General features: G+C 37.3%; 1 protein-coding gene across 9 annotated transcripts in view; it reads right to left on the bottom strand.

Annotated features, from left to right (window-relative positions):
- LOC117211033 overlaps positions 1–15,993 on the bottom strand; it is a 184,857-nt gene that overhangs the window by 18,429 nt on the left and 150,435 nt on the right. For 3 of the 9 annotated variants that reach the window (XM_033454968.1, XM_033455136.1, XM_033455048.1), the window contains one exon: positions 167–304. The exons of 1 other annotated variant lie outside the window; for it this stretch is intronic. In XM_033454968.1, the coding sequence (XP_033310859.1) occupies positions 167–304 (138 nt within the window). Of the gene's footprint in view, positions 1–166; positions 305–1,658; positions 3,260–3,822; positions 3,929–4,248; positions 4,341–9,626; positions 9,632–11,173; positions 11,184–12,727; positions 12,876–15,993 lie in introns of those variants that run through there. 5 more of the 9 variants (XM_033454786.1, XR_004488237.1, XM_033454702.1 and 2 more) reach the window with 5 other exon arrangements.

Raw genomic sequence — 15,993 nt, 5'->3', positions numbered from 1 at the left:
TACATTACGAAATTAATTAGAAACGGAATACATATGACTTTAATTACTATAGAATCTTCCAAGTTAACTTATGCTAGTACTTTTCTTCATCGCTGCAAATGTTTAAAAAATAGGAACTTCTTAAAGAAATGAATGGCAAATAAAGAAGAAAAAAAATCAAAGATACCATGCAGGTGTATGTTGAGAGACTGTGCCGTTAGGGGATTGATGTGCACCGACGAAATATTGTTCGATTGTTGATTTGGCTGTTGTTTTTTCTTGCCGAAACCTTCCAGGAACTCCATCCCTTGCAAAGAGTACAGCTCTGCGTGAACACAAATCAAAGCAACTGGATAAAGACAATCCGCCAGAGGAAGAAATTGCAAGGAAAGTCTTTCCGCGTGCAGAGATAAATAAATAAGCACACGGCTGGACGACGACGGACGCAAAAAAGGATTTTCATTCGTGTAACTACACTTTCATTCGTGGATTGACAACTAAGTGTCATTACCATGTAATGACAAAATCCGCGATCACTTAGTTGCTAACCCAATGGATAACAAAATTCTGACGACTGTAACTCGATTGTGCAGACCAACCGTCGCATAATCCGAAGGAGAGCAGAATTTCGTTTCTATTCGTGTTAACGCAGTATATACATATAGTTAATTCAACATTCTTGTACAAAGATAAACACAGAGGAGAAGAGTGTTCTTCGCGAAAACTAGAATATTTCATTCTTTCTTATTACGTATTGCGTAATTTTCGTCTAATTAAAATTCCTTTGAAGAATTCGCGCGTCCTCGCTCTCTTCTCCTCTCTCCCGCCTGCAGTGTCAAATGAAGCAATTAGAAAAGAAAAATAAATTGCAACAAGCAGTCTGCAAGGGAATCTCTTCCCCTTGGCTTCGCTATATACGTGGAAAATCGATAAAATTACTCTTGTTTCGTAATATATTTATCGACCTAATAAATACGATATTGCAGCAACGTATCTTATATTGAGAGTAAAAGTGGACTAACAGCAATATTCAAAAAATAAAGTAATTCGCTGTTAAAAATAGATAGGTGTGCAACGATTCACTTTGCTACGTTAGTTGGTTTTATTTAGAAAAATGAATTCCTCCGCTTCTTTGGAATAAATTCATGCGAATCATAGATTGGCAGAAATTCAGAGAAAGTGTGGCTTAGTCCATTCCTGCTCTCAATAATTCTATCGTAGAGTGTCCTGTGTAGGCATTGTGATTTATCAACAGACACTTCAGCTAAATAATTCAATTTGCCTAAAGAATTCGAAGAAGGTTTATTCACTGAATGTGTATGTGAAATTATGCAATCCGTCAGTCTATATTAATCGTAATATCGTATTGATTATAACTCTCCGCTAAAATATTCCTATTTATTCCCTGTTTCTCATAACATATGATCAGACCGAAAGGATTGATCCAGTTTATTTAAAGAATTCGAAGGAGACACGTGTCTCGAGTATACGATATCAAGTATCATATATTAATCTGACTATCTACATTAATTACAGTAATATATAATAATCGTTAATGTAAAATATTATATTAAAACTTCGTATGGTAGAAAAGAATTCTCTTCTAAATGCTCTCTAAAATATGAGCCAATTTAGCGGAAGAAATTCGACAAATTCTCAAAAAAGCTGATAGCCCATACTTGATCCAGAAGTGGTCGTGACAAGAATCCTATCCATGGACTCGGCATCCCTCGAGTCTTTCATCGACTTCTTCCTGCCCACCGTCACCTTGCTACGAAAGCTTCCACCGCGAGCATTGGTCCAAAAATTCGCGATATTATCCACCGTCCTGATCCTGCAGGACTTGGATGAGCAAACCGAAGTCTTTCGAACTTTCTCGCCATCCTTCCGCCCTTTTTCCGTCGCCTCGATCCCGCGGTCATCCGCTTGCCAGTCGAACAACGTCGTCCCATCGACCGTGTTCAACGCCAAACTACTCCTCACCGCCTCTTCGTCTTGTAAAATCACGTCGTTCACCGACAAGCTCCTAGCTTTCGTTACAGTGAACACGGGACGATTGTTCTTATTGCACTCGAAATTCGCCTCCATGTCGAACACGGTTCTGTCCTCGGCGGGTTTCCTCGTTTCATCTTCCGTTGGTCTGGCGGGATCTACGACTATCGTTAACCCAGTATCCTGATACGACTTCTCGATGGGGCGTTCTTCCTTCGTTTCGACGTGATCAGAATGCTCAGGTTCGAACACGAAACTGGAAAAGGACGAGTCCAAGGAACTGTCCAGCCGGAAAGTAGGATTCTCATAGGACAACTGGCTACCACAGAGAAGGTTTCTCTTCTCTTTCTCTCCGTTCGACACGGACGAAGTCTCCTCGTTGCTCTTCCAACGAAATATATGAGTTACTCTCGGGGACGAGGCGTCGTTGTTCCTCTTCGATGATTTCTCCTGCTCCTTGCGACTCTTGCCCATTATTCTGTCCGTAAGGCACAACTTGCTCTTCAGGTCCCTGGTGATTTTACGAGACTCCAGCTCGCTCGAGGAAATCGAATGTCCCAAGCTGGGAGACGTCGAGAGACTGTTGAGGGACTTGTCAGAGTCTTTCGACGAGTCTTTCGACGAATCGTTTGGAGGAATTTCGGGGCTTTTGGTTGGCCACGTGGTCTCTTCTACGAGGGACGTTTGGTTTCGGCGTTTCTTCGTGTCTCGCAGTGGTACCGGGGAAAGATCGAAGCCAGAGTTTAAACGAAGACTCGCGTGGTTTCGCAGCTTCGACATGAGCTTTATCGATGCACGAAAGGATCTCGACCGCTTCAAGGTCGACATCCTGTCGCTCGACGATCGCCTCGAGAGCAATTCCATTTTGGGACTGGACGCGGATAATTTGCGAAATTTCATCTGGAGGATCCTTCGATGTTTGCGGCTGATTTCTTTTAATGTTCGGAAAGTTTCACTTGGTTTTTCTCGATCTCAACCAACTTAATCTGTGCGATCACGCACAGTGTATTACGTATGATATCACATTCGGTTTCTTCATAACTCGTGACTATCCTCGTTGACAATTTCGTTGAATATGCACAATGTTTGACTAAATATATCCTTCGATAGAGACTCATGTTACGTTTGATTTTCTTTGGCAGGGAAAGACTCCTTTCTTCTTTGGTTTAAGTAAGCTGAAATGTCACATTCTCACGGTAACCTCAAACGCTGACGATATTCCGGTAGATAAAACACAGACTGTTCTTTCTTTGGTCGGGCAAACACGATGAACATTTCCTACGAACGACTGAAAGTGTCGAAAGAAAAATTTACGACAAATGTCAGGTATCGCGAAATATATTTGTTGCGGCGAGAAATAAGCGTCCATTTGGATTACAGCCTATAAATATACTTCGTTTCTCATCAAGGTTAATAGCTCTCTTTATGACGACATTAAAAACATCGATACGTGGAATCGTCGTCACTCGCGCGAACAAATAAAAAGTAAAAATCAATAGTCTCCCGAGAAGATAAGAAAAGAAAAAGAAAAAAAAAAGGAGAAAGAAATAAGAAGAGTAGAAGAAACTAATGCAATCGTAAGAGCAATAACGTGGACCGCATTTTAAATCGAAATCCTACTCAATTCTACCGTTCTCTAGTTCCATTTGGAACAAGTCCCTGGGCTTGCTAAACGGTTAGATTACTCACAAAACGCGGCTACACCGGGAAAATTCATATTCCACGTCAAACGAACAACCGTAATTTCTAGGAACATGATAAGATAAGAGTTATCCGAGTTAGCCGAATTTTAATACCTTGAAGCACGATCTTGAACTATGCACGAAATAATCAAACTTGTATAGTACGAACCAGTGTTATTAAAACAATGAAAAACGATGAAACAATTGGAACGATCCTCTCGTAGGGTTGTTTGATCTTCTATCGTGTAACAACTGACGAAAGAAACAAATTAGCTCGTGGAAATAAAGTAATATACACGCGCCACAGAATTACGTCAGTTGCAGCTGAGAATATCGACGTTAGCCTCGCGGACTTTCATTTTGACGAGTAGAAATTACGTCCTCGTAGATAACCATGATCTGCGATGTTGAGCTTGCAACGTAAGTACGCGATACGTTTATTTCACAGTTTATCACGCCGCTGTTAATAACGAGTTACATAATCTCTTTGCAGATGTAGATGGTTCAACTTTTGCTTCTTGTAATCGAATTTCACGCGTTCACACGACAAATGACATGTACATAATAGTCAGTCTGACTGAAATATTCTTCTGACTTTGATAACTCTATCCGAACGAACGAGGAAGAAAATGAGAAAAGTTTGAACGCTATCGCGGACGAATTTCAAATCGACAGACACTCGTTGCGACCAACACGAGCGAGTCCGAACGAATGCGTGTCACACGACAGACTGACGTATGCCCGTAGCGAAACGATTTTATTATTTACTTAGGACACGCACCCGGTCGATTCCAGTGCGCCAACCACAATTACCCATTACGAAGAAGTGGACTGAACGTCGACTCTTCCTCCTCGAGACGAGCGTGACAATTTGTTAGCCCAATCAAACTTATTGCCGGCGTCCGTAGCTGGCCATTGGATCGCCAAGATCGAGGGCATTGCATCGAGAGTGGCCAAAAGAGTAAATCGAAATGGTTAGAGCAAGTATCGAGGAAGTGGATAAACGGAGATTTGATTGTCCAACGTCACCGATCTTCTGATTTACTTCTAATCGATATAACGCGATCTTAATGTTTCTATCGAATAGATTGATTGCCTCTGGAACTGTTTCCTGGCGAGAGAATACGCGCGATATTTATTGGTTGGATTTAGGATTCGATTAGAGAAGCATCGGAAGGCAGCGAATTTATGGCACGAGTGTTTCTTGAAATTGTTTGGAATTCTTGACCGAGGGATATGCAAAGTGATTTTGATAATTGATTTCAGATTTACTGAAGCATCGGAGAAGATTAAATCAGACTACAAGTATTTTCTAAAGTCGTTCGCAAACTTCTGTACACAATTTGAGTGGATGTTTGTAACTACTTTAGAATATGAATTAGAATTTTGCGAAATATAGAGAAGCGTTGGAAACGAATTTCTAAACTGGCTGTACGAGGACGCTGAATACTTTTAAACCTCCTATTACACTTTTGCGATTAGTCACGGGAAACTAACAAATGACTGACGAGTTACTTTTCAACTTCTACCATAGAGATAGATGTTCTGTTAACGTTAGATAGCTTTGGGATTAATGCCGATGACGAATCTGTACAAATTTGTTTCAATTGGGAAAGTTTCGAGATCTGTACTTAGTCTAGAAATTATTGATAATCCGCAAATATTCCTGCATTCGTTACTGTAACTTTCATCATGGAAACAGATATCTGGTTAAGCTTCGTCAGCCATGGATTTAGTACAGAAAACAAATCTCTCGGAATTTCCTAGTTTTCACAAGTTTCAAGCTTCCCGAGTATCTCACAAATTATTGACAATGCACAAATATTCTTGCATCTGTTGCAATAATTGCTTCAATTATTATGCGTCATAGCTATAGCATAAACGTGTCAAACTTTGATAGCCCTAGAATCAATCTTCCTGGAAAATCTGTAAAATATTTTAATTTTGAGAAGTTTTACGATTCGCACTCGGTGTATTATAAACAATTTAAATCTACAAGCGTTCCTGTATCTATTGCTTCGATTATTATGAAACATATTATGGAATAAATAAATAAATATTATAGAAATATGTAGATAAGCTTTAAACTTCGATGCTATTAGAATTAATACAAACAACGAATCCGTAGAAAATGTCTAACTTCCAGAAGTTTTAGGCAGCCTGAGTATCTCACAAGTTATTGACAAGGCACAAATATTCTGTTGCTTCAATTATTATGCGTCATAGTCCTAGAATCAATCTTCATGGAAAATCTGTAAAATATTTTAATTTTGAGAAGTTTTACTATTCACACTCGATGTATAAACAATTTAAATCTACAAGCGTTCCTGCATCTATTGCTGCGATTATTATGAAATATATTATGGAATAAATAAATAAATATTATAGAATATTTATATACAAACTAAATGTATATATATATAGAAAATTTCTAACTTCCAAAAGTTTCGGGCATTCTGAGTATCTTACTCAAATTATCGATAATCTATAAACAATTCGTGAAGCTGTTATTCCGATACTCTTAGAATTAAAATTAATACTGATACCGAATCTCTGCAAATTCTCAATCTCGGATAAGTTTTAACGCTTCCTGCTTTTACTCGTCTCCAGTAACTTACGAACATGACTGGGCAATTTCTAGACCTTTCTGCGACCGCATCTTGAGCAGTTACATATTGCGGCTCTTGTATTGGGTCGGCAACTAAGTGATTACGGACTTTGTCATTAGGTAGTAATGACAGTAATGTATGAAACACGCGCTTCATTCACCGATATGCGACTGGAAACGAACAAAAGCATTTGTGTACTGAACGAAGCAACTGGCTAGCGAACTTTGCCCGTAAACTTCGAGGAAACCTGGAAATCGGACAAATGGATGGTTTGTCGACGAATACAATTAGGCTAGAAGATGAAAGTGAAATAAGTGGTTTTGCAAGCTTCACGAAGAAGACGCATCTCACCATTGCAATGAAGAATAGAGATCGATCTGAGCATCGATCTCATCCGAATATTCTCTTTGAGATCAATCGGCTGGGTTCGATAGAATGACCATTGTTGTCGACGAAACTTGTGATTTGAACGCCAAATAGAAATTCCTTGCAGATATATGCGCAGCGAAAATCGACTGGTCGACCCTTATCGAAAAGTAAACGGTGTCACGAGAGAAAAAAGACGTAGATGCTAAAACCAATAAAATAATACGTAAAAAGAAAAATCGATGGATATGAAAATCGTTGTAGGAACGAGCCGAGGTAAGTGCAAATTAAACAGAACTGACGGAAATGATATTATAAGCACGTCGATGATTAGATAAACTCGACAGACGGACGATTGGAGGCTGGCAGATGGTCGAATTGTTAATTTTGAAATGTTGATAAGCACACAGCGTAAAAGAATGTGCAGTCGGACACACAGGTCTGTGTACGTTTATTGAATTTTACGTATTTGATTTATAGAAAAGGACATAGTAGATGCCGGAAAAATCGTAAATTGTAGGTCGTTTTTGATACCTGTGCAGCGGAATATAAATTTGTATTTTTTATACATGTTTTCGTGTATACTTCTTTACGTATATCATTTTCCTATACAATGTAAATTTAATAAAATTCCATATTTAGGTTCTAAAGATATTAATGTAATAATAAGTCTACTTTTTTAATGAATTGTGTAACTTATTTGAATATGTAAGTCGTACATATATAAGTAAATTTAAATATAAATTCAACCAACATAAAATTTGATACGATTTCTCAACACAATCTAATCATCGTTGTTATAATTATTTCAGAATTGAAGAATGTACGTAGGCTTATGTAAGAGACTGTACGTTTTGCAACCAACTGGACTGCAGAAACACGAGCAGCTTCGACGTACTCGGATCGATCGAGAGGAATAAAATCGCTCTCTTGCGATACAGATTGGAGTTCGTTAGAAGTTAACGAGGTAATTACGGTTCGTCGAGATGATAATGGGATAATTAAAGCCAGAGGTAAGTAAATTGTCAGGGGAGGATTGATTTGTCCAAGATCCCGTCGACGCTCTAAGAAACTGGAGAAATCAAACGGCAGAAATTATCGACTTTGCAACTTAAGATATTACAAACTCTACAACAAGCAATATTATCTCTCAATGATTCCTTCAAACGACGAAATCCTCCACTTTCGAACTTCAAATATGATAAAGACGAGAGCAAGCAAAATAATCTTTCATTGAATCCTTCAAACGGTAAATTATCGGCTCTAGAATTTGAAACATTAAAAAAAGCAAAAAAAAAAAAAAAACAAAACACGCGATATTATGTTTGATTAATTTCTGCGAGCCGCGATTATCGACTTCAGAGCTTCGAATATTTAAAAAAGAAAAGCAAGCAATATTATCTGCCGGCAATTCCTTCAAATGGCAATTACTATCGGCTTCAGAGCTTGAGACTATCGAAGAAAGAGAAACTATCGATATTTCTTTCGAATACCTAATTTTTCCGAGTGGCAATTATCGTGGTTAACAAGCGAGAGAGTACATCAATTTCTTCATCGAGAAAATATGTATCTGGATATAGAATAGTAGAAGGGGTAGAAGAAACAATAGAGAGATGAAGAGGATACATATCAGTAACTTCCTCTCGTTTTAACGTCTATTGTGCTAATGGCCACTAATAACGCTTCCGTTTCCCCTTTCTTCTTCGTGATTACTGTCTCACGATTGTTACTACGAAAGATCGTATCGTCGTAATTCCACGCTCAGATTTCCAACGACGTTAAAAGACGAAGAGGCTCTACCATCTAACGAGATACACGTTCGCCATTTATATTGCCTTTCGAATTCTCTCGATATTATAGAAGCCTATTTCGAGTCTCATTTAACTAGAAAACGCAGCAGAGCAACCCGTGTAGCGGTAACAATGTTAACAAGAGATCTCTTTTTTTTTTCTTTTCCTTCTCGATAGAGAGAAGTGGCTTTGCCGCATCGAGACGCCGATTCCATCGGATGGGCTTCAATCCGAGGATATTACTTTCCTCGGCAGTCGAATGAAATTAGAACTTTTACTACTTCCCTGTCGAAGCAACTTTTTCGCCACCATTAAGAGCTCCAAGCAACGAAAGTGGATTACATTACGGAAAATTGCTTCGCGTTTTCTTGTTCGATGGAGCTGGATTAATCACCCTTTGGAACGTGCTGAAGGGAATAACAGAAAAGACAGGAGAAAAATCATTTTATGGCCGAGTCGTGATTTTCCGCGCCGCTCGATCCCACTTCCCCTCGATACCAAATGAACATTCGACGACCAAAATGAAATTTCCGTCAACGATAATGGTTATTCATAAGCAACCTGAAATTAATAAAAACCGACGAGGATTGCCGATAATCAAAAAAATGTTTCACGTTTTATGTTAACATAATATGATTAAGTTAATAGCTTTTAAAATTTGTTTTATGGCACTTACAATGTCTGATCTCAACTAATATTGTGTCTTCCACGAAATCATAAGCTTTGAATGCCTAATACTTACGAATAATGTAATATAACGTAATATGTATTTTTTTATATTTCTAATTCTAATTTATAACAAGATTTATCGTTTTATTATTACTATTATTATTTATTTTGCTATTATTAGTTAGAATTTTGTTTTACAAATTATACAAGTATAAATACAGAAGTATAGAAGTATAAAAATTTATGCAAAGTACAATAGTATAGAGACAAGTGCTGTATGAAAAATCTTCGTTAATGTACAAGATCGTGGCAAGCGAAAATCGGATGCGAATGTGTGAACCTCGATTCGAGAGCGATCAGAGGCAACGAACATTGTTCCTGGGGATCCAGGCGCGGGAAACCAGGAGAAAGGGCAACGAGGGCAAAGGATACAAAAGACAGAGTAATAAACGGGCATCCAAGCCACTGTTTTATCTCTGCACAAGCGTCGACGCGCTGTCACCGAAGCAGAAATCCTGAAAAAACGATTTGCGGCTAACGGGGCCTTTTATAAGCCACGTTTGGTTCGATGTGCCGGGTTAGGAATCGAACGACCACGTGTCCTCTTTGTTAATCTCGCAAAAGGAATACGAATACCGATTTCGACGAAAAATACGATATCAAAGGAAAGGAAGCCTGGAAACTCTCCTGACCCTGACAAAGAGTAATTAAAGCATCTGTCCTCTTTTATCGCGTCGTGCTCGTTATATCTCGTCGATAAATTACAATCCATTTTCTCTGAAGTTACTGTACTCTGGCATTGTTAATATAGCGTTGTTCCGTAACGAACCGCGTGCCACCAGCAAGCCATCGACCGTGAAATTAATGAATCGTTAAGGAAAGTACTAATAGGGAAACGTCAGGTGAGGAAATAACAATTTTTTACGATAATTCTTGGATCCTCGCCGCGGACAGATTAAGACAAAAGTTGTTATCGATGTTGAAAATTGAACTAATCCTTTCAATATTTACATATATTGTTCATATATCGTATACGTGTACCTATTTGATTTTATATTGTATTTATGTATGGTATTATATTTATTTTACACGTTAAGTTAACGAGAAACTAATGATTTTCTACGAACAATACGTAGTTTCTTGTGGAGTGAATGAATCGTGTTTATAAATTCAAGTTGCTTATTCAAAAATCCAATATTCTATCAAAATTAAATATACTCAGTGATGTGTGTTGTAGGATATTTGCACCGCTGATAGATTCCATTATTTTGGCGCGGATTTCGATAAAGTGAAGTAGAACCCTGTTTTCAGCGGATCATTTCTCGATTATTATGAAATTCCCAAATAGAACGCGTAATTCATTGAATCTATAGAAAAGAACAAATCGCTAAAAAAAAGAATACCGGACTAGTGGGCTGAGATAAAGTAAAATAAAAAAAAATTCTCTAATAAAGCGCACGATACGCGAGAATTAGGGCAATTAAAACGTAGAACGGCCTTGGACAGATGAAAACGTTAACAATGGATCCTTTTGAGGCGTTCTCCCTTATCGGAACACCGTCTACGATAAACTGCAATCTACTTCCTTTGCCGCGTGAAACTACGGTTCTTTGACACCAGACGAACGCCTCCTTCCGCTCGTCAAGCTCTTCCAACTGACTCAAGACGCATACTTAATGAATTCGAACGACGTGTTACAAAAACATAGCAACACGATGAACATCAAGATACCACTAGACTGTGAATACGCGTAATACTTAAAAATGTACAAAACGTTACAAGTCAGGTATCCGTTATACAACGTACATATATAATTTATAATATTTAGAAGATTTATAATAAAAAAACAAATCTCTATGTAGCCTCTATTACCTTAGCGTTCTAATTGGAAATTTTTAATATTTTATTTCTTTAGTATCTCAATTAGTATTCTTTGATATATTCCATTTCTTCCTGTTAATAAAAATACAAGTAAATATCTGCAATCTAATTATTACATTACAATGCGAAATAAACAACCAAATACGATTTTGGCAACTTGAACAATTTATATAAGTCGTAATATTTACAAATCTATCTGTTTTACTATTTCTTTGTGTCCATAAAAATATAAGATTACGAGGATACAAGACTCACACCTACGATGAATATTGTCGAGACGTGCTACTGTAAGTAACGTCCCTCTAATTTTTCATGATAATAATTTTTCATGATAATAATTTTTAACTCGTCGTTTGGTGAATCATAATAACGAGAAGAAGGCAAACTGCCGTGAGATCATACGATAGAGATGAAGCTAAAATATTAACCCTCGGCGAAGGCTGGATCAATTCTGACTCATGTAGTTGTTTCACGTTTATTACTTTCTAAGTTACATTTAAGTGTTATTATTCCATCAAACAATATATGTACATGATTTTGATAACGAATTTATTGTTTAAGTGGATTTTGCTGTCAAATTATAGTCAGCCCTTCGCTTCATTATTATAACATAAAATAAACAGTGACTCAATCGCTGCTGGGCGGGCATTAAAGCCAGGAAAAGATACGTAATCATTTTTAATTTTGATTCTAAGAAATATAACGTACGCGCTTAACCTTAACCATTTACTAACGCTGCTGCACAACGCGTTACTAACACGAACGACCAGACCAGTGGGCGTTAAGCTTAACGTTATAGTAAATAACATGCTTACGAACAGTTAAACTTAACGCTCAATGACCACATACTATGTATGTATGCATTATTTTCCTCGGAAAAATATTAAAAAATAATGATCTTTCTCTGGTCTTACAAAATATCATATCTTTAATATTTAAGCTTCGTTGCTATTATTTAATTAAAGTGTTCAATTAAAGGAAAATAAATATATACATATACATATATGTATGTTGAATTAATCTTGATCAAGTTAAAATGTTTTTCTCCAAGGAAGCAACGTTTAATACGTTTTTCGAAAATTCTATATATGAGATAGTCGAAAGAGAAAAGGCAATGTCTTTGGGATATCAAGAGAAATGTGAAGAAAAGCGAAAGAAAATACCTAAAACTGGTGGGAAAATGTCCATGAACGAATCGACTTATGGTTATGCAACCTTCCATGCATAGAAGTTTACCTCGCAAGGACGCACGTGCGTCCGTTCACTACCGTTCTCGAATACCATCGAGAGCAAGTCGACCATTCGAGTTGAGATAGCGTTCATCGTGTTTCCCAAGAAGGAAAAGGAATTATGTACTCTTGTCTGACGACAGCCATTTTCTGCCATAACGCGGTTGCACACTTCGCATATATTCGAAAATCTCATTCTCAACCTTATTTCGCAATTGCAAGTTAATAAAATATTATAAAAATAATTTTCATTCTTCTAGAAAAGTCTCTTCAGATGTTACTTTAATCGTTTCAAATAATAATAGGTTAAGTACAAAGAATACGATAAAAATAATTTTCTTTCTTATAGAAAAATTTGATAATATATTAATCGTTCCAATTGAAAAGGTAGATCGAGCGACAATATGTACGAGGAAAAAATATTTGACTGACGTATCGATTGATCTGACGATAAATATTAAATTCCAATACTTGTCGTGGCAAAAATGACTGTCTCGATACCAGATACGCCTGTCAGCGTAATAGATTACCTGTATTTTGGATGTTACACTCGCGACACGTGATATTTGTGTACACTCTGTGACACGGTGACGATCCCAATTGTAGATCGACACCTTATACCTCTCTAACTAGGTTAATTCACTTTAACGACCTGTACATGAACATTATGCAGTCCACATTTATGAAATGACTAATTAAGTGACGATCAAGTTTGCTTAGCAATTACGTCGCCATTATCGTTCGTAAAAAAATTTACATAACCTGTATCTTCTTGACAACCTTATACTAAATTCAATTCGTCAAACTCTTGAAAAATAAATACAAGGTAACTCGTTATCAATTAACTTTTTAACTATAGATAAAAGAAATTGCGATATGCTATTTGAACGTTTACTCTTTAAGCAAACAATCGATTTCTCGCGCGTTACCGACCGAGCAGTGCCGTTTGGAGGCAAGCGTCCCCTGTTCGAAACTTAACCTGTCACCTTCCACGCACTTTTCATTCTGTTTCTCAATTCACCACGTTTCACCGCCAACTCGGAATCTCCTTACAAGTCGTCGACCAACGTGCCTCGACCGCGTAACCAGTTCTCACAACACTGATCAACAATTTCTTCCTCCAACCTCTTCATGTTCGATGTTTCTTGTCGTTACCGGGTGGTTATGTTTTCTCCATTTTATTTTCTTCCTTTTCTCAGTCGTAGTTTTCTCCGATTCATTCCAAGGCACACACTAACGAACACACTTTCACGGAGGCTAAACGTCACATTTTTCACGAACGTTTCTCGACACGAGTTTCATGGATAAACACACGATACTCGTTGCAGAGCCGGCGACAACGATGTGGCATTACTGGCGGGTACACATGGAACGCGACCCTCGGCGGTCGAGCAAACAGCTGCCGTCTAGCCCCCACCATACCGGACGCCCCCATCGTTCCAGCACTTCGTTTTGACCGTACCCTTCTACAGTCTGCCTTTTTATCAATGAAGCTTGGACATCCGAGCGATTTCTTTCGTTATGAAAATGTAATTATTGCGATAAATTTTGGGAGAAATGAAAATGTTTGTTGTACGTGATTATACGCATATGGCTGCGTTTCAACGTGGATGTATTTATTATAAGAGCGTGTAATAATTAGGCTGTGGAATTTTATACTTTCGTGGAAATATAAAGCGACATTAATTCATAGAACGAATACAAACGTGCAAAAATATAGAGTGCAGTCGAATAATATTTATAAGCGGGTACCGACGTGTTTCCTTACGAAAAGATAAGAAGATACATAATGAAATTTTTTTCATGCGGCACGACGCTCCGTTGTCGAGGAAACCGAGCTTGAAAATTTGCAAGGTATAATTGAACTTGGCTAATTACCGACTGGGTAGGATCAGTCAGTAATTTATTCTATGCGAAAATAAGTAAAAGATGGCGAATAAAATTTCTGTTTAAGGCTTCATTTTTAGGAAAATAGAATCTGGGCCTGTTTAGATAACAATTGGCCTAGTATACGCTTATGGTAAATTTTCAAATTTATTTTTCTCAGAAGCAAAGCGTTTTGCGGGATAATTTTACTCTACGTCTTCGATTTATTTTTACAGAATAATTGTACCTGTCTTATCAATTATTTACTATTGTCCAATTCGGAATTAGCCATGTTCAGATATACTCGATAAATTTTTACACTCGATTTTCTCAAAAAACGAAACGATATATGAAAAAATGTCATTCCATATTCCTTTCTTATTTTTTCATAAGGAATCGCTGTGCCTGCTTGCGCACGTTATTCGGCTGCATTCTGCGTATAGAATATTCAAAGTATAATACTAATTATAGTACTGCGAAAATATGTATGTTTTTAATATATCAAGCCAAGGGATCGTTACGCATTTACGGAAAATATAATAATTCAGAAATGTATAGAGCGCAAATATACCAAGTACAATGTTCATTGTTGATATTGTAGAAGTTTCACGTGGATCTATCGAAGAAATAAAAATTATTTTGTTGTACAGTCATACGTGGCTGCATTTTAATGTGAATATAATTAACGTAAGGGCGCGTAATAGCCAAGCTGCGGGTCTTTATGTGTTACGCATATTGTTAAATAACAACGACGTGTCATCTACAACAAAAATCTCAATTTCTAGAACCTGCGATGTTGCCCGTGTCAATATTTGAAGACAGATTTTCCCAGCTGATCGAACACCTGTGTTTTATTCTGCGAGATATCTAACGTTTTGTATCAACAAATTTAATTTCCGATAACTAACTTCAAAGTCCACTCTTAACATATGCAAAAACCAACTAAAAACTAACACACGCGAGTTATCGCAAAATCCATTTGATCTTGATAGGATAATAAAATATACATCTTCGTGAGATGATCGCATCAACCCCTCCAAATTGTTTCCATATATATACAGGGTGGTAACTGGTGGTACAAGCGAAAAGGGGTGATTCTACGCGAAAAAAGAAGTCGAAAATATAGAATAAAAAATTTTTTTTTAATTTTTCCATCGAGACAACGATCTACAGCGAGATCCGTTATAACGAGACGTGATAAAGTGCACGCGTACCGAGCGAAAATTCAAAGGCGATTTTCTCGAAAACAGAGCCTCAAACGAAAAATTGTTATTCTATATTTTCGACTTCTTTTTTCGCGTAGAATCACCCCCTTTCCGCTTGTACCACCAGTTACCAACCACCTTGTATATATATTTTTTTTTTCAGTGGGTACGTAACTTTTTGAATCCAGGTAACTTTTCCGGTGAACTCGTGAAAAGCAGGTAGTCAGAAGAGCATGATACCGTGACTGGTGCAGTTTATGCAGAGTGTTGGGTCGCGAACAGGTATACGAGGGTAGCCACAAAGGCAGATATGTACAAAAGAAGCACGTTTCCGGCGAGCGCGTGGCATAAACCGATTGCATTTCTCAGACATTTTAAAATGCCACTCTTGCATGCTAATAGTTATGCTTTATATTTATGCAAACATAACGTGGAATGCAGATACAGATTTCTACAGATCACGTAAACGCATTCCTTTATCATATTTTAGAAAATTTTATTTTTTTATTATTTTGTTATAGAATTATGATAAATTTATTTTTACCCTTTTTATGTAAAGAATGAAATTGGAAAAAACGAGCGATTGTCGGTAGACCGAGGTTTTCTATGCATCCGTGAAAATTTTAAAATGCAAAATTGCATAGAATGCACATGATGTGAAAAAAATGTAGAAAATATCCAAAGTATAATGCTCCCTATAATACTTGGTAGGTAAAACAATTTTC

The sequence above is a fragment of the Bombus bifarius genome, unplaced genomic scaffold (genome assembly GCF_011952205.1).
Source record: "Bombus bifarius isolate JDL3187 unplaced genomic scaffold, Bbif_JDL3187 scf7180000007966, whole genome shotgun sequence".
NCBI classification, from domain to species: domain Eukaryota; kingdom Metazoa; phylum Arthropoda; class Insecta; order Hymenoptera; family Apidae; genus Bombus; species Bombus bifarius.
The sequence above is the reverse complement of the archived record's forward strand: the minus strand, read 5'-3'. Positions and strand labels throughout refer to the sequence as shown.